We start from the raw sequence: 23,472 nt of genomic DNA, 5'->3' as shown, positions 1-23,472 counted from the left end.
TGTCTCAGTTAATGTATTGAGCATTACAAGAAGAAATGCTGAATCCTGCAGAGATTACCTTTGTAATCCTACTTTAGGTAGAGAGATTTACAGATATCCATAGGTTACTTTTAATACGGGGGGGGGGGAGAATTAATCATCAAATGAAGAGTGTTAAAGAATCACTCATTTGCTCTGTGTTGAATTAGCGTATTACACTATTATTGATTCTTTTTTTTTTTCATAAATTTCTATGAAGTTGCTGGTATCAGTAGTGTAGAAAAAGAAAAATACTGCTAGTTTCTACAGTATTCTCTGTTTTTGTATTTAAGGGATAGTGTGTAAAAACATGATGTTTCATGTGTGTTCATTGGCCTGAATTCAGCTTTACCATTATGGTTGCTTGCCTTTTCATTTTGTCTTAAGGAGGCCGCCTTGAATGAAGCCATACCTCTGAGACTCCAGATGAGTCTTCCCTAGTTTGAGTAGGGCTGAGGTCAGGAAAATGGTGCATTACAGTATGCTCTCAAAAAGTGAAAAGAAAAAAATGCACTGAGGGACTAGGTTAGTAACAGCCTTTAATGCATCGTTGCTTCAGGGGACTACTTTGAATGTAAAGGAATGGCCCAATGGGAATAAAAGCCATCTAGTATTTTCATGTCATTCAGACTTCTGAGGGTTTTGTTTGTTATTGTCTTCTATTACTTAATAGATAATAAACTGAGCTTCTGTTGAATTATTGCAGCAAATTGATTACTTATCTGAAAACTGATTGCAGTAAATGTGTTGCTTAATTAAAAGATAACAGAAATAACTGTAAGCTTTGACCTATAAATATTTAATTTTATGTGACATTCCACAGTTTAACTTCAGTAGTTCAAACCTTTTCTTGAAAATTAAAAAACATCAGCAGTGTTTCTGTTTTCCTCTTTATTTCAATAGCAAGCTTGACTTGAGTCATAATTGCTTCAGTCTTCACTGCTGCTGAAAATGTTGATGCTTTTATTTTCAAATTAATGGTATTTCTGGAAGTATTAACACTTTTTTCTTTTCTTTTCTTGAGCAGATTATGACAGTACCAAATGATCCCTATACTTTCCTCTCTTGTGGTGAAGATGGCACTGTAAGATGGTTTGATACTCGAATCAAAACAAGTTGCACAAAGGAAGATTGTAAAGATGTAAGAGTGAAATCTTTTAATAAAGATGACCTAAATGTAGAGCTGTACATCATACAAACATAGGATATGAATTCTGGTAAGGCTTTTAGAAATAATAGGTTTCAGGGTCGTTGGTGGAGATGACAACATATTTCCCAAGAAACAAAAACAGTTTGGGGAGGTTTTTTTTCTTTCTTTTTTTTTAATTTAATTTATTTTTGTATCTCCTTTGACACTTTCTAGTGTATGAACTTTGGTGTGAGGCTTCAGATATGGTAGAAAAGATTCTATGTTGAAACTGAATCTCTTGGTCTGGTTTACATTAGTTACTATAGAGTGCAGAGTTGGAGGCAAATAATGAGCCTTGTAAATCATCTGCAGCCTCGTGTTCTTGAGCGTCCTTTGTCCCTCTGTAAGAAAAGTTTTGGTAATGAATTATACTAGATTAGATTAGTCACTAGTGTTACTCCCTTGAAGGTAAGGTATTGGCGGTGTCCACTGTGTTTGTATTTCAGAAACAGTTTTAATATTGAATTGGAGAAAAACTGGCACCAAAGTATGTATTTCTACTCTCGATTAATTTTATACTGCTTTGTGCGTATTTACCAGTTCTAGGGGTTTCTTTCTTTCTTTTCGTCTATCCAATTGTCTATCTGTAGATGAAATCCATTCTGATCCTTTAAGTTAATTTAGACCGTTTCTGCATATTTGGTACTCTTCTGACTCACCAGTTACCAATGTTTCCATAGGAAAATCCAGGGTGCAAACTAGTTTATAAACCTGTAGTTGTTACACTTATCTGTTCTTAAATGTTTGTTCCTGTGGTTTGTTTTGGTTTGTTTATTTTCTTTTTTAGTTGATCTTGTGCTATATTTCTTTGTCATAGTTTTCCTTCTCTGCTATGGCTTTTCTGTTTGACATACATACAATCTGTCTTCACAGGGCCAGACCTAGTTTTCTTAAAACCTCCTTGACTAATGGGCCTGTGTCCTGAAGTAAAAAATAGAATTGTACTTCAAATATTCAGAGCTATTATTTGAATGCTGTATTTTTTGTTTGTTCCAGGATATTTTAATAAACTGTCGGCGTGCTGCCACTTCTGTTGCTATCTGTCCACCAATCCCATACTATCTTGCTGTGGGTTGTTCTGATAGCTCAGTAAGAATATATGACCGGCGAATGCTTGGTACAAGAGCAACAGGTAGGAACCATACCTTACAGTAAACTTTTCTAACCATTTGCAGTTCTAGTTTCAGATTCTTTTTTTCAAAATAGACAGTGAATGACTGAAGTGTAATACTGAATGAAATGTAGCTTTCTTATCTGAGAACGATGCTTTGTAATAATAGTCATTTTACTCCAATATTTGCTAATACAGAAATCTTTAAATAAACTTAATCTCTTCATCCATCTTAGAATTCATTGTATACAAAATGCCTTTTTCTGCATTCAGTAATGTCTCTTCTTTTGTCTTGAATCATGTGATTCCAAGATTCCAAAAAGCTAGTGATTACAGCCTGCAGTGGTCCACCTGAATTTTAATTAAGTTCTTATCTTCTTGTACTCTGCTGTGCTGAAATGTGTTGCTGCTTTTGGGAAGGGATCTTATGAACTCTATAATATCACGCAATATGCTTACCTTTGCAGTAGCTGTTGCTATATCTAACATAATTTCATTGAAAAGCTACAAATTCTTCAAGTGAAAGCTAGCATGCTTTAGAAGCTTACCTAAAGATTTTATTAAAAAAATTACAGGTGCCAAGCAAAAGAGCATTATGTAGTTCCAACATACCTCTTTCTTACAATGTATGATCAGTGTTTGTTTGCTCATATATGAATTAATATACATTACTTGCATGAATATGTATGCTCAGCTATCAGTGTCACAAAATCTGTCATTTCTTGCAGCATTTTCCAGTTGATGATTGTGATGGAGGAAACAGTAAAGATCACTCAACAAACATAACAAACATAAACTCTCATCTGGCTAACATTCTTATAAGATCTTTCCCTTTCATCACAGTAGTCAGCAAAATTCTATGACAACTGCCCGAGGAAGAGATTCTGGGGGGGTTGATTAACAGGTGCTATGTACCTGCTCTTGTGTTGTAACGATACAGGAGTAAGATTAATTCAGGTATGCCAGCCTATAGAGTAAATGAGAGAAAAGACAAAATTTTGAAGATTGTAATTTTTCTGAATATATTGGTATAGTATTCTGTTATTTGTTTTGGGGGGGTTTGGGGTTCTGAATTGGTGTTTTGTTTTGGTTTTTTTTAAGAGGTGAAATATTCTATGACTAGTGAGCAAACTATTGATTTTCTTTTAAAACTTTCTGTTTCAGTCCTTATGTAGTGTGAGATGATAAACTTTGAATTTGTCTGTGGTCGAGGACAGATTTGCACAATAATAAGCCACAACAGATATGCCATGCGGGAAACAGTTACATGGCAAATTATGAGGTTTTGGAACAGTCTGTTTTTCTCAGTATTAGATCTTCTTATAGGTAAATTTTATCTGTTCACAAACTTGTAATTCTAGAATTTAAGATTATTTTAGTGTGTGTAATGGAGGTTAGTTGTCAGGGAAGCATGATAAATCCAGTGTGTTTGTATAGTTCTGCAGTTTCAAAGTGACAGTATTATTATGTCTCAAAGAAAAACTAGTATTTTTTTTAAAACATTTTGGGTAGAAAAGAGAAGATATATGCCCTAAATTTTCAAAGTTTCATATAATGAATTGCTTTCTAATTTGTGCGTGGACACGGATTTGCATTATTATTGTGTGAATGTTCTTAGATTCCAAAATTTCCGTTTGTACTACATTTGACAGATACCATCCACACAATGTCATGTGATAGGTATGTGATATATGAATATATTTGTGTGTGGTTGTTTTGGTTTTTTTATAATGTGCATAGTGTTTATAAACAAAAATATAAAATACTGATAAGACACGATATGTTGCTATTCAGATCCAATTTAATGCAGAAGCTACAGGATACTTAGCTTTTCTCTGTTGGATGTTTTTTCTTTTGATGGATGTTAAAGGAGGAGTATATTGAAGCTGTTGAAAATTTGCAATAGTAAATGTGTTACTTCTTCCCTCCCACCCCCCCTTTTTTTTTTTTTATTTAATACAGGGAATTATGCTGGTAGGGGCACCGTTGGCATGGTGGCACGTTTTGTTCCTCCTCATCTGAATAACAAATCCTGTAGAGTAACATCTCTATGTTATAGTGAAGATGGTCAAGAGATCCTTGTTAGCTACTCTTCGGATTACATATACTTGTTTGATCCCAAGGATGACACAGCACGAGAACTTAAGGTTCCTTCCGCTGAAGAGAGACGGGAAGAGGCAAGTGATTAAGATGTCGCAAGTGGTGTTCCCCAGGGCTCGGTTCTGGGGCTGGTCTTGTTCAACATCTTTTATTGATGACCTGGATGAGAGGATTGAGTGCTCCCTTAGTAAGTTTGCAGATGACACCAAGTTGGGTGGAAGTGTTGATCTGCTGGAGGGTAGCAGGGCTCTGCAGAGAGATCTGTACAGGCTGGATTGATGGGCCAAGGTCAACTGTATGAGGTTTAATAAGGCCAAGTGCTGGGTCCTGCACTTCAGTCACAACAACCCCATGCAATGCTACAGGCTTGGAGAGGAGTGGCTGGAGAGCTGCCAGGTGGAAAAAGGACCTGGGGGTGCTGGTTGACAGCCAGCTGAATATGAGCGAGCAGTGTTCCCAGGTGGCCAAGAAGGCCCACAGCATTATGGCCTGTATCAGGAATAGTGTGGCCAGCAGGAGTAGGGAAGTGATTGTGCCCCTGTACTTGGCACTGGTGAGGCCGCACCTTGAATCCTGTGTTCAGTTTTGGGCCCCTCATTACAAGAAGGACGTTGAGGTGCTGGAGCGTGTCCAGAGAAGGGCAGTGAAGCTGGTGAGGGGTCTGGAGCACAAGTCTTATGAAGGAGCGGCTGAGGGAACTGGGGTTGTTCAGTCTGGAGAAGAGGAAGCTGAGGGGAGACCTTATTGCTCTCTACAACTACCTGAAAGGGGGTTGTGGCAAGGCGGGTGTTGGTCTCTTCTCCCAGGTAACTAGTGATAGGATGAGAGGAAATGGCCTCAAGTTGCACCAGGGGAGCCTTAGATTAGATATCAGGAAAAATTTCTTCACCAAGAGAGTGGTCAAGCATTGGAACAGGCTGCCCAAAGAGGTGGTGGAGTCACCATCACTGGAAATGTTCAAAAAACGTGTGGATGTGGCACTTCAGGACATGGTTTAGTGGGCATGGTGGTGTTGGGTTAACAGTTGGACTTGATGATCTTGAAGTTCTTTTCCAACCTTAATGATTCTGTGATTCTATGTCCTGTTTTCATGTTTTATATTGTTTTTCCTTGTGGGACACTTACCTCAGTTGTGTTTCCCTTCAAATTAAATTAATGTTGCTGTTCATAGACTGAGATGTGACAAGTAGATTGTGTTACAAAATATTCTTATTTACAAATTGTCTATTTATATTGACAACATTTTGTCACTGGTTTTCTTTCTTGTCTGCTTTCCCTCTCCTGGAGATGAGAAGGCATCTACATGAACTTCAGGTTATAACACCAGCAAGGGTAGCAGGTCACGCTTCTAATAACCTGAAGCATATTCCTTGAAATCAAATAAATACTATTTGTTTAAAGTTATCACTTAATGACAGAGATTAGGGGGTACAAAATGTTTAGATGGAGGATGTGAGCCACTGCTGCTGAGCAGTATTAAAAGTTTCAGTAGTGTAACCAAAACACAAGCAGTTGTTTATTATCAGCTCAGATACAATGATGCTGACCCCTCCAGTCTAAATTTTCTGATGAATATAAAACAAATCTCTCTAACTACAGTGAAGTAATATACATCTCTGTCCTTCCCCCTGCACTCCCCCTAGCCATCCACTATTTTTTTTCTGGCATTATGCTCACCATTTCACAAGCTTCTCTGTATTCAGAGTTCATTACCTTTAGTGTAAGACAGGGGCCTCAAGGGAGTTTACAGTGATTTCTCAGCATCCTGCTGTCTTCACCTGCAGGATGAGTGTGATGATAATGATGGTGATTTCTTCCTCTTCTGTGCTGGGAGAAGCATGATGTTTTCTTCCTTTTTCTTAAAATTTGCTTGCAGGCCATTATGATACATTTTTCAAGACGTTTTACATGATGTCTTTTCTTTGTTAGTTGGCAAATACAGCACGTTTTTGCTTTTAAATTCTCGTTCTTTGTCCTTGTTATCCCTAAAACAGCTGTTGCTTGGTTCCAACCTTTACAGTACAGTTAACAGCCATGGGTGAGTTGCTGAGAAGGTGTCTCTGGTAACCTTCTGTGACCACACCTGCAGGATATCTGCTGTCAGCTCATGCCCGTACTACTTTTTGCTGCATCAGCATCCTGTGGTCATAGGTAGTTCTTTCCTGCACAGTTTAGCTAGCTGGCGTTCCTGTATATATCAAAACTGTTAACAGGAGGTTGTACACCACAAATCTATGCAAATCTAAGCAAAACCAGAGCTAACTAGGTGATAATTACGTGGTCACTGAACAATTGCTGTTGCAGCTAATTGAACTAAAAGAACATCCCAAGCAAATGAAGTCCTGACAAGTGTGAGGCTTGTGTTGTTAGCTTCATATGAAGCCTGTGGCCTGTTACTAGCAGTGACCATGTTGTCCTTACTGGGCCACAGGTTGCTATTACTAGTACAAGTATTGTTGATCAGAAGCGGTTGTAGATTTGTAGGACTGAAGAAGAATGTCAATCTGAGGTACACTGTTACCTCACTGAGGCAGGAGAAAGCAAAGAGGAACCCAGAAAAATGTGATGCACAAACAGTTCTGCACTTCTCTCTCCCTATAAAATGTTAATCGATACGAAGTAATGTGGTGGAGAATTGACTCCCCAGTTACTATAGAGAGGAAAGGTTGTGACCACTTGTTAATAACAGATCCTATGTATTCTTTTTACCACAGAATAGGTCCTGTAATCTCCTTTTGCCAGATGATTTTCCTTAAATGCTATTTTTATTTCAGCCTGGCTTTAAGTTGTATAGAGTAGAAGGAACAGAAAGCTTTCTTCCTGAATCTGCTGGCTTCTGAAAGTTAACACTTTAATATGCTTTCACCACAGGGGTTTTGCATTTAATTTAAAGTTGTCAGCACAACTATTTACCTTTTTTTAAAGCCAGAAATATCCAGGCAATACACTTAATTTCAAACTCTGAACTGCCTTTTTGAATGTTCAAAGGACTAGCTGTTTCTTTTCACATCACTGAAAGTAACACTATCTGTATAGTACTTGTTCTATACTTCCTGCTGAAAAAAAAAAGCACTACAAAAAGTCAAAAACCCCACAGGTTAAAAAAATAAACTAAAGTTTATTTTCATAAATTGTCATTGTTTTATTAGTGTCTGATTGTTTTTTCCTTTTGCTTAATTGCAAATCCACGTTTAATGAAACTGAAGCTGCTGTGTAGTTTTTAACATGAAGAGGTGAATATTTTTGCGGAATTCAGGCTGAATTCTGGAAAACCTTTATTACTGTTCAGTCTGGAAAGCCTCAATTCATGTAGTAAAGTTAGTATTGCATAAAATAAAAGCTGTATTAGTTCTGAGTCATTGATTTAGACTGTTGAACTTCTGTGTAGCTAAAACTCTTGCATTCTATTGATACAGTCTTGTGCTTATTCATGGTTGATACAAACATATGGCTGACATTCCATTTCTTTTTGTGACATGAACAAATCTATGTAACTTGAGAAAATGGAGATATTGCATTTATATTTAGACTTGGAATTCTGTACTGTCCAACATAAATAGCTTTGTAATGCCTTTCTCTTTTTTTCTTTTAGTTACGGCAACCTCCTGTTAAACGTTTGCGACTGAGAGGGGATTGGTCAGATACTGGACCAAGAGCAAGGCCTGAGAGTGAACGAGAAAGAGATGGTAAAGTGTTTGCAGTTGGAGGGGGGTTGTTGTCTTTGCTCATGTGTTTTGTTTTGGTTGTTTTTTTGTTGGTGATTGGTTTGGTTTGGGTTTTATTTTCCAATTTTTCTTAAGCATTCCTGAAATATTTAAGTGCTTCAGATTAAACTGTCCATGTTTTAAGAATCAGCCAGGTGTTAAGATGGTTTTCTTAGAATTTAACACAGAACTGCTATTCTACAGTGCCTTTTAAAAATGTCTAAATTGAAAATATTTTTACCAAAAAAATTATGTTGCTTCAGCTAGGCTGTTGTAAATCAAGGGGAGCTTACTTCATTGTTGTTGGTCATGTAATAACACAAATACGTATTTCCCTTTTTGTAGTCAAGCCTCATATGCAATCAAAATCACAAATTAAGTGCTCTGCAACAGTTACATTAGGGGACTGGAATTCAAAGCAATAGGATTCTAATACTGTATCTTTCACTTTTTTTATAAAACACATGTAGTGACTAAATTTTTATGCTTATATTTTCATGTTTGTAATATATTACTGAATTACCTGAGGTTTCAGTAGATAGAACATTCACAAAGCTATGCTTTAATGTCAGAAAATGGGATACCAAAGCAGGGAAGAGGATGCTTTGTCACTCATCTTACTCTTCATCTAATGGTGTGTTTCTATTTAAATCTGACAGGTTGTGGGCATACAAGTATTTGTTCTGGTTCCCTTAAATCTGTCTCCTTTTTCTGCCTACCATTTCCCGTTCCAGATTTTCTGTGTTGGTTTTCTTATCTTCCTGATTCCCCAAACTAGAATAGAAGTGTCTAGTTGTATCAGACTAATGGTCCATGTAGAGTAGGATTCTGTATCTGACACAGGCAATAGGAGATGCTGTTTAGGGAGCAAACATGAGGCTGTCCTCTTACCTTAATCTGTTGTCTTTGTTGCTCCCCCAGTATTCGGAATTACTAGATTAGAAACATTAGAGCGTACCTTCCCATCTGTTCCTTTAGAATCTGTTTATGGTTCTATTGCCTGTGAATTTCTGTGATACTTTATTGAACCTGTTGATAATATTTCCTATGGCAAAAAATCCAGAAGTTCAGTGCCCACTGTGTAAAGAAATACTTTCCTTTCTTTTAAACTGCTCTCTCAGTTTTATCATGTGCCTTCTTATTCTAATATCACAGGATTTGGTTATGAACAAGTTTACATTCTGCTTGCTTGGTGCTTTCATTCCACAGACCTTATTTGTATACCCCCTGATATTAGGGACATCTTGGCTATCATTTTTGTTGCAGGTTTTTCCCATAAAAATTAGTTGTGGCTTTACCTTTGCACAGAGTTACTTTTTATCTAAATTATTTTTCAGTGTCCTTCTAGCTGTCATTTCCCCATAATAGCAAGTAAATCTGGGGAGAAAAGAAAGCCTGAGAAAAGGACTCCTCCAGTATAGACATTGGCTAGATTCTTTTTTTTTTCTCAAAACAAACTTCAGTATCTTTACTGTGCATTTTTTGATGCAACTCTATAGTGACTGAGAGAGAATAGCTGTATTGCATTAGTTAGGCATGTGGTGACCTGTGACCTGTTTTTCTGTTAACTGTTCATTGTCCTCTCTTCCCATCATTAACCACCTTTTGTCTGTTTTCTTCAGCTGTTGCATTCCATTTTTTGTGCTTTAAGCTTCTGAGGTCAGAGCTCCTCTGCCTGGGGTACAGGAAGGCAATGAGGGATCCCAGGGGAGGGTCAGAGACCTGCAGTGTGGAAATGAGGATAGACAAGGGCATTGGGGTCAGATCAAGGGGCATTGTTTTTTGGGGGGGTGGGTTGGTGTGTTCGCCTTTCCTTCTCCATTCCCAACAATGTCCTTTAAACTCAAGCAGATAATCTAAAAGCAAGGTCTAGAGATGACATATTCAAGCTATATCCTAGCAGTGAAGATTATATGCTGTCCTGAAAGATAATCAGTTGCTCCAGGTATTTGATTAGTCTTTCAGTTTTTATAACACCTGTGCGGGTAGCAGCACTGATCTGTGAGAGGCATATTGTCACTGTGCAAGTTCTTCCCATGTACTCTGCAGAATCTTTCAGTGTTAGCTTTTGTATGCAGGGTATTGCATGTTATTCGCATAGGGTTTTTTCAGTAAGTAAGTGTATTTCACAGGGATTCTATTTCTTAAGGTCTTCAGTTACAAAACTTTTCCAAAAGTTGCTTAAACACCGCATACTTCCAAACTGGCTAGGGGACCAGCAGAAGTTCTTACTTCAGCCTGAGTGGGCTGGTCCAGTCCAGTGGAATGATCTTCTATTGGAAGATGCCAATATGTTAAAAAAACCAAACCAAACAAACAACAATAAAAACAAACCAAAAAAACTCAAAACACCCACCACATTTCACAGAATACAAAAAACACTTAAAGATTCCAATATTCTATTTGAGTCCTTTATAAATGGAGTTTTTCCAATCTTCTCTCTTGAAACAAATTTTGTTTCATATGTAGTAAAATCAGAAATAAAATGAGAAGATGTTTTGAGTTATGTTGAAAGAAAGTATGTTGAAGATTTTGCCGCTTGAGAGTCTTTGCAATCCTGACACTTGATCCAAAATGTGAAAATGAAAAACCTTAAGAGAACTCTGCTGCTGTATTAAATTGTGCTTATGAGGAAAATGTAAGTCACGTAGAAGCGTTGTGGAAATGTTAAAAACATCGTGCTAATTTTTGCTAGTCTTTTTGCTCTTTCATTGTTTAATAAGATTGGCTATTTTATAATTATCTGGAAAAACATAAAAATCTAGACTTTCTTAACTTATTTAACCAGCATTTAAAACTGAATTACATAAATTTCACAAGGTAATGTGTACAAAAGCTCCAGGTAATTGTAAAACAGAAGAAGAGGAAGCACTGTTGGCTTTTATGTGGTCATGTGTTCACCTGCCAATTCTTGCTGGACTGTTGTGCTGAAAAAAGGAGATGGTTCAGGGGATTACTAGTTATGTAGCTTACAGTACAGAGTTCTTTTTATGGAAGAAGAAAAGGGGGGGGAAAATGAGCACTTTTGTAAACTGTTAGATAAAACTTTAGCATTACTTGTTTTACAGGGGAGCAAAGTCCTAATGTCTCTCTAATGCAGAGGATGTCAGACATGCTGTCAAGATGGTTTGAAGAAGCTAGTGAAGTTGCTCAAAGCAATCGAGGACGAGGAAGATCACGGTCCAGAGGTGATCTCCTTCTTTTCAAGAACAATAATTGTAACAGAAAGTATGTTTATATTGGATGTACAGGCCTTGAATATCAGCCTTTGAGGTGTAAACTAAAAAATTTTTAGTGCACTCCAAAGAACTGAGCACACTTGTTTGCTGTATGAATGGTAATGCAAAAGGGATCTTTAGAAATAGAGTAAGTTTAACTTTGGGCTCCTGTTTTTCTTTTTGATCAAAGGTGGGACTAATCGGACAGATGCTCCTGCTACTAATAACGTGCCACCTAGTACAGAATCAGAAACTGCAATGGAAGTAGATGGTTCTGAACAACCTCCATCATCTTCCTCTTCTACAATGTCAGCCCAAGCTCCTTCAACATCATCTTCAACAGAAAGTCCCCCTTCAACTTCATTATTGTCCTCTCCTGATAATGAACAAAGGCCTTCTTTAGGGGCCTCAGCTCAACCTGTGCTCCATCAGTCTGGTGAGAACAACACCATCTTGTCATTGTTTATGAAAAATGCATTCAATAAGAAACAATTTTATTTTAGGGTATTTTGGGTAATTGATCTTAATCTGTTTTTTCTTGCACATCCTCAATGAGACTAGGTATTTAATAGTTACCAAGTGACTGCAGCTGTGATTTAAAGAGAGAGTAAAACCATCAACTGTATATGTTTGTCTGAAGAAGGAATCTCAAAGGAGATAACCAGTATTGTCTTCTGAAGTAGAAATAAAAAAGTTATTTCTTGTTTTTTCTAAGCTTATTGTTCTCTTCATGGAGTATAAGTAACATCATGCAGCCTTCAACTGTGATTTGGCTATAGCAGCATCAGTGCAATGAATAGCAGATCCTATGCCTGTTGGAATCAGAGGAAGTAGAGAATGTCTCCTTCAGCAGGAATCTACATTCTCAACATTTCAGAGTCAGCAACGTTATTTTTTTGCTTCTCAAAAGTATCTGGATAGACAGGGCTCACCTTGTGTGATCTTGGTTAATAAATTACACTACATACTGATTTTTAAGTTTGTATATCTTGAAGCAACTCATCTGTATTTAGTACAGACTTACATTCTTATTGTGGGAAAAAGAAGAAAGTGTATTCCACTGTCAACGTCAGAAACTACAGTTGGGTAGTAAAAGAGCACCTTCTGCTTTGGCTTGCCCTTTTCCATCTCTATGCAGGAAAAGATGCCACAGCCTTTAGAGTTAAATATTTGCACAAGAGTTTATTTTTGCCTTTTTAACGTGAGTTTCTAGGCCTCACAGTTGTGATGGAAAGGCTGACATGATCTGAAACACCTACAGGTTCAGACTTGCTTATTTTAAAATCCCCTGTTTTTTGTATAAATGCACCTTTTGTCTTGTACCAATTCTGTTGTGAAAAATCAAGGTCTTTGTCATTGGAAAAGATGACTGATAGCATCTTCAGGCCCCGAATTGGATGTTCTGGAGTAAAGGGGAGATGGGTATTTCTTAGGGAAAAGTGTGCCATTCTGTGTATTGTGGCTGCTGCAGCCAAAATCTTTGGGATGGTTGAGGAATGATTAGGTATCTAAAAGACAGGGAAGCTAAAGACTTAAGTTGAAATGCATTAAATGTATCATTCTCGCCTTGCAACTAGTCTGATACTTACTTAGAGGAAATAAACAGTGAGCAGAAGCATGATAATACACACAGTCCAGATACTATTTCTAGAATAAGTGAATGCTAGAAAATTTATTTATTAGCAGAGGCTTTTAGTTATCTATGGTTTTTATTAGTATTGGTGTCAGCTTGCTGTAATCTCAAGTTTTTCACAATACAAACAAAAGAATTTAGTTAAGGGGTCTACTCTAACTCAGTGTAACCCGATTTAGCTGCCAGCGTCTTTGGTACAGAGGAATAACCACCAAAGCACACACATACCATTACCAAGGGTTCGTTTTGTTTTTTTTTTTTTTAAGTGTATGGTATATTCTGGAACTTACACTGGCCAGGAGAGTATGTCCCATATTAAAAATAATTGCTTCAAGCTATGTCATTGAAACTTTGTGGACTGCATAATGATAATGCACTAGAGAGCGTTTCTGGAATTATGATGCATTTTCTGTCCTGCATTTTAAAGAATGCATGCTGACTAGAAGTGTTTTTCTCGTTTTTCTATGAATTTGTCTGAATTTCTAAGTAAAAGTTTATTCTGCTAGCATGAAGTTGAAGCTGTTATTTCTTAATTCAGCTCTTCTCCAAGAGCATTTCCTCTTTCCCAGTGTTACTTCGGGCTTAAGACTCTCCACATATTCAGTTTTGAAAGGGATAGTGGTGACTGTTTTGTTGACAGACAGTGATACTTTCTAATTTACTGTATAATGTGTGATAGGTTTTTTTGACTACACCTAAACAGGGTGTCAGATTGGCTGCTGATTCTTCAAAAAAATCCAAAAAAGTCACCATCACCCTACCCACCCACCCCCAAACCCACAGAAACAAACAAAACTTTAGCTGCTATGCTTTATTGCTGTATGCAAATTTTAGTGTTAGGACCAGGTGTCATCTTTTAAATTGTCTCTTGCAGGAGTAAACTTAATAGTACTATATGTTTGTACATCTAGTAAGCATCTTGTCTAGTTTGCACTGCTTTTAAAACACTTAAGTTACTGTAAAACTAGTCTTTGGGCAAGTTCAGGGAGAGAGGAAGCTCCTGGGCAGAGGGAAGAGGTCACAGCAGAGCAGTGGCAGTGGGTTTATGAATGGGTAGGCTTGAATGTGGATTTCCATTTTGCAATGTTTGTATGCTTATGTAACCCATGGTGGTGCTGAGTTATGAGATTTTATTTACTCTCAGTCTCTAGTCTATAAATGTGAAAACACTGCACTCTGTGTCGACAGGATTCCCCGAGTTTGTTTAGCTGCGTTTAGAGGTGAATAAAACCTGCTGCTTTTTGAGGTGACAGGATAGGGAAAGTGATAATAGGAATTAGTATTTTAAATACAATGGGGTTGAGTAGGAAGATGAGGTAGAGGTGTGTTGTAAAAGATGGATGACTGGGGAAATATTTTGGAAGTTGGAAGAATGAAAATGAGAGGTGTTCAGCCATCATTTTGCATAAAGTGGTGGTGGATACAAGTTTTAATATTGTAGCAAAGAGTTAGCAAATGAAGAATATGTTTTCGGGTAATGACTTATTTAGAATTGGAGCATGAATTCATACTATGGAATGGAACAGGCTTATAAACAGCTTTCCGTAAATCATTTCTACAGATTTCTGTACTGAACAAAAGTGCTGGTAGTGATCCTGTCTTTGAAATAGCAATATCTTTGCAGATGTATTATAATTCAAATATATTGTTGGTCTGGTGTTCCAGAAAATGCCATGTGGTGAGCATTTGAGCTTCTACATCTGAATTACTTCATCTCTTTTAAAAAATGTACATGTTCAAAATAGTCAGTACAAAAATGGTTCAGTGCTGGAGCTTGTTGGGATAAGTCTCTTTATCAGAATGTATATTCTAGAAGAATACAGTTGGAACATTTGAGTAAGTTGGAAATAATCAACAAGGTCAGTGCAAAATTTCAGTAGCCTGTTCTTGTCAGTATATTTGAATAATGGTTTGTGGGGTTTTTTTATAATGAGACAGAACAATTGCTGGAGATTTTTATGCTTGTCACTAAGGGAAAAATTACAAATGTATTTTCTTGCCCTGCTTGGCCCATTCAGTGGAAACCATTAATTCATTTTTTACATTAGTTTTAAGATGCTGTAATTTTAAACCCTGAATAAACATCAAATACAACAAACTGTGAAATATAATAATGCTTTTTCCCCATAAGTAATATTCCACATACACATCGGTACCACTGGGATGAGAGTTAGGGTGGCAATTGACAAATTAAGGCAAAGCTTAATCTTAATATGTGTTCTGATATAGGGTAACTCTGCTTTTAAATTTTCAATGGGAAAGTGGCAATAGCTGTTTTTTTAAATTTCCATTTCTATTTCCTCACTCCATTTGCTGGCAAAATAAACATTTGCTTAGAGATTTTGAAATGTGTTAAAACGTGTAGTCACTGAACATATTCAGGATAGTAGTTATCTCTTTACATTTTGAATTGTAGTTCTTGTTACTTCTTAAATTGTAACTCTCTGGGCTGAGTGGAACAGAATCAGCAGCAAGTACTGAAAGCTGCAATTTTAGACAACATTGAAATTAACTTAAAAGCATTTTCTAGACTGGTGTTCTCATTTCCGTAAATGTTCATGGCAGATGAAAAGTATTCATAGCAAATCTCTCTGATGCCATATTCCTTCTAGGAAGCATATCTTTTTCCTTCTTGTTAGATCTCATCAGCCATAAACTGGCAGGATATATTTCCCAGAAGTGATATTAGACTGAGGACATTAGAGCTCATGGCTATTTGATACTAACTGGTGCCTGCCACTAATTTTTGAATGATTTGATTCTGTCTTTGTGTTTGTTTCTTTTTATGAAAGAACTTTTAAAATTTGCGTGCTTCACTGAGTGAATAAGGGTTACAGAACATTTGTAAAGCTTTTGCTTGAATGAAAGTTTATATGCCAATGTAATGCTCCCTAGAATTTAACATTTCATAGTACTGAATTTTTTTTTTCTTTGCAGATTTTCTCATATCTACAAAATATTCCAGAGTACCCTTGATATAAATACTTTCAGGATAGGTCTAGGCTAGCAGTTTATAGCAGAACTAACTAGAGCATCTGATGTGAATATGAGTCTAAATTAGCTTCTCTACCCTACTATATTATAGATGAGAGTAATTCAGTGGTTCAGATCTATGTTGTGCTTCGGCTATTGCTAATAAAGACACACTCTGTGTTGTATAAAGGGAAGTGCACGCTTGTGTAAGTGGATGAAATTTGCAAAGAGCATGGAAAGAATAAAAAACTGTTATCAGGCAGTGGACTGGTACATGCCAAAATGGTATAACTGACAAATTAATAAATATTAAAATGATGAAAACTGAAGTCTCTAAAGATGGAACTGAAAGAATAGTTTGTTAAGAGAATGATACTAAGAATTGTTTATGCTCCAATAAATTACTTTCTCTGTAGGACCACTTAACAATGTTTTCAGACTTTGAATCCTCACCCAATGGGAATGAGTTCATAGTAAAGTGTATTTTTTGGTTAGATGCTGTTCTGCCACCTATTTCGATAGTCCCAGTTTACTCTTCACAGGTTTGTTTTGATCAAAATTGTACCAATTTTTTTTTTACATCAGGAAGCTATCACATTCATTTTGAAAACTTACCTGTAGACCACAGTTGCGTAATTTTATACCATGGATATTCTCATTTGTTATGTGTGCTAGGAACATGAAAATGAATACTTGTGTTGTTTGCTTGGCTTTGAATCAGTCAGGATCTATCTATTTAATTAAATAATTCTTTGTGAAATGCTTTAAGTGTTGGGAGATGGGGGGTAGGGAGGAGTGTATTGTATGGCATGAATTCTGAACTTTTAAGTCCTGTGATTCATGCATTTAGGAAGAGAAAAACAATGTCAATACTTCATTTTATAATTTCTGGATGTTAGTAAATGATTTACATAATTTTTTTCACTGTAATTACACTTAGTATCTGTTGCTTCTCTCTTTGGTCAGTCCCCCCCACCCCTCCTCCCTGTTCTGTATGTTGTATGTTCAATGTTTCTTTCTTTTACATACTTCTTTTTTTCCTCCCTAGCCCCTCCCTGTTTGTCAGAGTTAATGGGACCTGAGTTAGCTATAATCCGTAGGGGTCTACAGCGACTGAGGCTTAAGAAGGCAGAACAACAGAGACAGCGAGAGCTAGCTGAGGGTTCAGCGCCACAGTCGTCGTCCTCTGATCAGTCCTCCTCTAAGGGCTCCTCACAGGACCCTCAGACATCAGGTTGTCATTTGTCAAGGTTTCTTAAGCAGCTAACGTAGTTATAGTTTGTGCTGCTGTTGTTTGCTGAGATGCTTCTTTTCCAGAACAAGACAGTTAATGCATTTGCTGCTTGTCTTACCTTGCATGTGGTGGTGTTCATCATCACATGCTTAGGGAAAAAGTAATATTGACAATTTTAATTTATCTAACATGTTTGGATTATATAGCTAAATGATAATATATGGAGAAAGTTTCCTAAATGCATGGTATCGGGTATGTGCAATGTTTGATAGAGCAGTTGAGCAAGAAGTTGCTGTGTCCTGAATAGAGTAAGGTACTTAACACCAAAATGCAATTTCAAGTGTGTAATTGTATCAGATAGTAACATTTAAGACTTGGCTTTCGTTTAGCATATGTTCTAAATCAGGGTAACAATTCAGTAAAACTGTATTTTGGCACTCTTAAATGCTATGGTTTTACAGTAAGTATAGTGAAAATACTTGTAACAAAACAAAGTCCCCAGAAATGCTCTCCTTTTTTGAACAGACTGACTTTTCATTTCACCATCCTCTTTCTCTTGTCTTATTGAGATTAAAGATTATTACAAGAAATCCTCAGAGATCTTTATAATAAAAAGAGATGTATTTGAGAAAGTTAGGGTAGAAGCATGCATATGAGTAAAGAGGTAATCCCTAAAGCAAACATTGTCATGGCATCATGTAAAAATGAGTGAGCTGTATGCTTGGTGAAAAATCAGCATATCTGGTGTTGAGAAGTAATGCCTAGCAACGTTTCGTCTACGGATAAATTCTGTGACAGTTGAGGTGTGGCTAAATTACTTACAAGGTTTGTGTCATGTTCACAGCTTAACTTGCTATGGTTCAATCTATTAGTTTATCTGGAGTCTTAAAGAACAATTTGATATAACAGTGGCTAGTGAATTGAATTTTGACTAACTTGCTACACTAGAAAATTCTACAGTGAGTTTTCAGAATGTTTGGAAACCAGTAAATCCTGGAGGGCTGTGTGCTTAGCCTAGGGATGGCGGCCATAAAAACAATGGTAGCAGTGTTCTTGTAGGTGGCTGCAATTTCCTGCCAGCAAAACCCTACCAAAAAGCTATGAATTTTTTTCAGCAAACTGAACGTCAGAATTTATTAACTCAAAGATATGTATTGATAGAGGCAAAACTGTAACACTTACAGTCAGTAGATCTTGATCTTCCATTTTCTTTTTGAAATGACTTAAAAACTTTTTAACAAAATTGTTTCCTGTTGATTTGAAATTGGAAAAAAAGTTTGGTTACAACCATATCTGTAGAATTTTCACCTGGAGGTATATCTGTGGATATTTTACTACCTCTGAAGTATGTGTTGGTCTGGGTTTCACTTGATACTGTCTCACCCATCTCGTTCTTAGTGCTCCTTCAAGTATGCAGTGTAATTCTTCACTCCCAGTTTCTTGTGGGTCAGCATACTGTAGGATCCATACTGACACAAATTCGAAGTTTTACAATGAGTAATTCCTTTGACGGGGGGTCAGAGACGTATTGTAATTAGCTTGGATCCCCCATCTTGGAGTTTTGAGTTCCCATGTGCTTCGAATTTTAAGGAAACTAAATGGGAAGGTTTGATTGTTTTGTTTGGGATCACCAGGGAAACACAGAACACATACATAGCCTTTGAGGAAACTAATATTCAAATATTTACCTCATTCTTCATGTGATGACAATGAATTTGCAAATTTAACCATTTTACTTATTAAGTAATTGCTTTGAAAGATAGATTCACTCAGCAGTCTGGAAACATTTATTTTTGGGGAGAGGAAGGGGGAACAGTTTTGCTGCCTGACCTCCAGCTCATTAGGATGTGTATCTTTTTGCTCCTTGGTATGATTGGTGGAATTTGTTACCTTCAGCATTATAGACAGTGGAAGATTTAAAATGAAAAATTCCAATCTAAATAATTAATCTGTTCAGTCAATTATTCCTCAAGAAATTTCATAAAAGATTACATTATCTTTTCCTTTCTACTTGTATGTATAAACAGAAGAAATTCCTGTTGTGCTTCATCAGCTTCTTTCATTGTATTCCTCCTTCCCATATTATGGGAGGGAACAAATGAGACTTCTTTCTTTTGACTAGGGAATCCAGATCACCTTTGCGTTGTCTATTTACTATTTAAGATTTCTGCACTCTGCACATGGAAATGTTCTTTGTTTGCTTATTTCTTTTTATGCAAGCTACTTCTGACCTCCCAAGACTTATTTTTGGGAGATGTGTATCCACAATCTATTTCTTTGGAAAACCAGAGGTGCAGATTTTTGGTCTCTTGGTTTTCCATGGAGACAATTGTTTTCCAACCCTGTGGTAAGTTGACATTTCAGAAATGTGGTAGGAAAAAAAGTAGTTCTTAGGGGTTTTTTTAATAATAAATTCCCATACAGAGACAATATTTTTTTTTTTTTTTTTTTAATTGCAAGGTTGCCTTTGGTGCTCTGTCTTGAGGCAGTTGTTCAGTTTTCAGGCACGTACTAGTTGTAAATTTTCAAACAACAAACTACACCCCAAAATGTGTCTTCCACTGTGTGAAGTGGTGTCATAGCCTCCGGCCCAGGGCTGCAAGTTCTCAGTCCCTACTCTGACAAAACCTATATAATTTACACTTGCAATTTTTTGGGGAATTCAGTGTGAAACTAAGGCCATTTCCTTTGACCTGTATTTAATTTTGAATCCCTATCTTTGCAATCACAGAAGCTCAATTATAGCTGTAGACACAAGCTGGAGAAAAAATACTCCAGCCACGTAAGAAATTACCAGTAGAAAATGTCAAGAGCTGAAAGCTTTTACAGGTTTAGTAGAAGTGGATACCTCCTATAAATATTGTGTAAATTTGGCAGTTTTAGAAGCAGTATACGCTGCCTGTATCAGATCTATTTTGTCTTCAAGCCTTTGCTTAGGTATTGAACAGATTCAGCTTTTTTTTTTTTATAGCACCTTTAATTAGGGAACTATGGTAAGTTTTTTGGTTTATTATATACTTTCTCCAACAAAGCCTAGTTTTGACTTACATTTTTGTGGTATTTCATAACATTTAGATCTTGTGCAGTATTTAAACAACAGTATATATGTGCTATATGCAAATTACAAAGAAAGTAAACCTTTTTAACCTCTTGTTATTGCTGCTCTGCCCAATGCTGGTAATGCCGTGTATGCGTTGCCATTACCTGTGTCACTTCTCTTTTTGAGAAGTTACAGAAACGTGAACCAGCTGATCTTGAAGTGAAAAAGAAAAAATAGATCAATGCACATCAGGGGTTCCTGTAGTGGTCAGTATGCATAATCTTACCCACAAAAAAATGAAGCAATGTGAACCTTCTTTTTTGAGGAAAAGTTAATTTGATTTAGACTACATTTATTGTGGAACAAAGATATATACATGTGCGTGCTGACATATTGCAGAACCTGTGGTGCACATTGACTTGATTCTTTTTTTTAAACTTTGGTTGTTTCAAAAGTCTATATGGTCAGCGTCTTTAGCGGAACAAATTGGACCTTCATTTCTGTCTTAAAGCTTTCTGCAAAGAACAAGGGGATGACTGAAGTTTTTATTACTAGATTCTTTGCGTTCTTTGTAAACACCCAGATGTAGAAATGTGTCTATTTGAAGTCCAAAATATGTAACTGAGAGCTTATTCACTGTGCAAAGCAATTATTCCTAGTTATTAAAACAAATATTTAATTTCTTAGATTAAGGTCCTCCACTATATGTACCTTTTTTTTTTAACCAAAACAATAGAGGTGGCATGCTAAGATTTTGATGAAGTCAGGTGCTGATTGCCCAAACTATAGGAACATCCTTCAGCATATAACTGACTTTAAAATTATCTTCTATTTTCTGTTTGAGGTTTCCCAAATTTATGAATCTCCAGTTCCCTCTTTAAGTGGTGTTCCAGTTCAGAATGTACTGGTGACATTACAACCAGTGGTGAACTGCATTGGGATGTAGCCCCAGCCTGTGAAGGCTCAGGTAAGAGTTTGGATTTTTGTTTGTTTTTTTAACTATATGGCACAGTTTTGGTAATAATTTTTTCAAAAGCTTTTTCAGAAATTATGAAAGTACTTTTTCAGAATTTTTACAAAACAAAGCCATATATTAAAAAAAGAGGCATTTACCTGAACTTCTCTAGGCTGGTTTCATGGTCATGTTTATTTCCCTGCTTGAGGTGTGGGGTTCCAGACTGCAGTGCCACTTCAGGGGGTGCTGGTGATCTGTGGCTTCAGGGGACTTGGGAAAAAAAGTGAGTTTAAAATTGCTACAAACTGATCTCTTTTCTTAACCACATCATTGGAATATTTAGGATGCTTCCTATACATTGTTTAAAAATTCTTATATTGCAATTGAAATGCATTCACAAAGTTGTAAGAAGACATCAACATAATAGTGAAATGTGAGAGGTTTAGGCCTACGTTGGCATGAAATACTACCTAGAAATTTTTTCAGTTTTGTTTAATTTGATTGAATGATGCACATGGTAAAATATACCTACTTTTTACTTACTGTTATTTAACATGAGGTCTTAATAAAATTTAGAAGTGCTCATAAGGGTAGTAAATGTAATTTCTTATGTTTGTAATTAAAATATTTTAGTTCAGTCATATTTCTTCTGTTCATCTTGGTCTGAAATAAAGAGCTGATGAGATTAGCTTTTCCAGACAAGTAAAATGTTTGGCAGCATGATACAACTTTTGAAAAAAGACATATAAGCTTATAGAACGAATTAGAATGCAAGAACAGCATAACTGAGAATCACTGTCTTGTGTCATTAGGCTGCTCAGCGTGCTGTCCAAGACCTCCCTTCCCTTTAGCACTTTTGATACGAGTTAATCCCAATCGCAGGCTTCATAACTGTGAGTCAGGGATCAAAGGCAGCCTCCCCTTGAGAGAGGCGTACTGATTCCTGTGCTGAGTCAGCTAGAATACAAGTAGATGATCATATGACATGGTGCATCTTTACACCAGCTTTTTGCTCTGATTCACATTCTAGAAAGCGGATTACTAGTCCATTAAAAAAAAACAACTCTGCTGTAAATAGTTCTCTTCTAATTTAGAAATTATATGTAAAGCACACTTCAGTTTTGGTAACCAAAATACATTAGTGTTACAAGCCTCATACTTAAGAGCTACACCCCATCTAAATTTAGATGATGAATTCTGTGGTCTGGCTTAGGTGTGTTTGATGCAAGGCATGGGCATGGCTGAACAAAGCTGAAGACAAAACAGGACCAATTTTATGTTCCCCAGTTGCGGAAGTAAAATGTATAAGCCCAGTTACCAAAACTAGCCAGCCTCCAAAACACACTGAGCTTGCCTCAGACTCTCCTGGTCTCTGTTCCTCACTCCTTCTCCCCTCCCCTATGCTAGGTATCAGTGTAATGAAGGAACAGACTGTGATTTTTTGCACCAACGTCTGGGAATGAAGTGTCATTTGAGGATATATATTTAAATCAGCTTTGTCAATTTAGCAGGTTGTATGGCTGTACTACAAAATAGGTCACGCTGGTGATTCAGGTCCAAACCTGGAAGTGAGCTTCCTGCAGGAGAGAGTGTATTGTTTCATTGCTTTCCTTTTGTATAGGATCTAAATTTATGTTAAAATTCCTTTGGCATGCTGTGATGTTGGCAGACTATGACTCAGTTTATAATACAGGATATTAAATCCTTTTAGCTTAGCATGAATTTGCTTATAACAGAAAATTAACAAATGGAACAGAGATATGGTAGCCTAGCCAATATCTTTGAAATACTGCACTAATTTTTGTACATCAGTTCATCTAAAGATAATACCGAAATAAGATCTAGTCTTCAGAGTTGACAAGGAAAAGAGACTCACAGAAGATACTGAACATTGCATCTGTCATTTGTCTGCACAATGAATGCAGTGCTGGTGATAGTTATTAACTGGTAGTGTACAGTGGAAAAAAATGCGCTTAACTGCTGGGGGGATTGAATTTTTTTTTTTTCCTTCTGTGATTAGATGAGGATTTTTATAAGGCTGACTGGTGTGGTACTGTGACAAACTCATTAAGACATGTTCACAGTCATCAGGTGCCGCAGAGGTATAGCATCTAGGAATGCAGAACTATCAAACTGTCATATGAGTGGAATGTATTTTGGTGCTTTAATGTTTTAAAAACAGTCTCCATGCTGTCATATCTGTAAACAGTTTCATCTTCTACATTTTATGCTCATAGGTAAAAATTGAAGATACTAGTATAAAAATTCTGAAATTTACATTTAGCGTATGGTTTGAA

General features: G+C 36.7%; 1 protein-coding gene across 1 annotated transcript in view; it reads left to right on the top strand.

Annotated features, from left to right (window-relative positions):
- DCAF6 (DDB1 and CUL4 associated factor 6) overlaps positions 1-23,472 on the top strand; it is a gene marked incomplete at its 5' end in the record, with an annotated part of 92,062 nt that overhangs the window by 32,662 nt on the left and 35,928 nt on the right. The window contains 7 exons of the mRNA XM_082014402.1: positions 1,046-1,159; positions 2,204-2,339; positions 4,281-4,495; positions 8,011-8,104; positions 11,191-11,310; positions 11,531-11,776; positions 16,995-17,180. Coding sequence (XP_081870528.1) covers positions 1,046-1,159; positions 2,204-2,339; positions 4,281-4,495; positions 8,011-8,104; positions 11,191-11,310; positions 11,531-11,776; positions 16,995-17,180 — 1,111 coding nt within the window. The remainder of the gene's footprint in view (positions 1-1,045; positions 1,160-2,203; positions 2,340-4,280; positions 4,496-8,010; positions 8,105-11,190; positions 11,311-11,530; positions 11,777-16,994; positions 17,181-23,472) is intronic.

The sequence above is a fragment of the Phaethon aethereus genome (assembly GCF_964289735.1).
Source record: "Phaethon aethereus genome assembly, chromosome: 1".
NCBI lineage: Eukaryota > Metazoa > Chordata > Aves > Phaethontiformes > Phaethontidae > Phaethon > Phaethon aethereus.
This window is presented reverse-complemented; position numbering and strand designations above follow the sequence as displayed.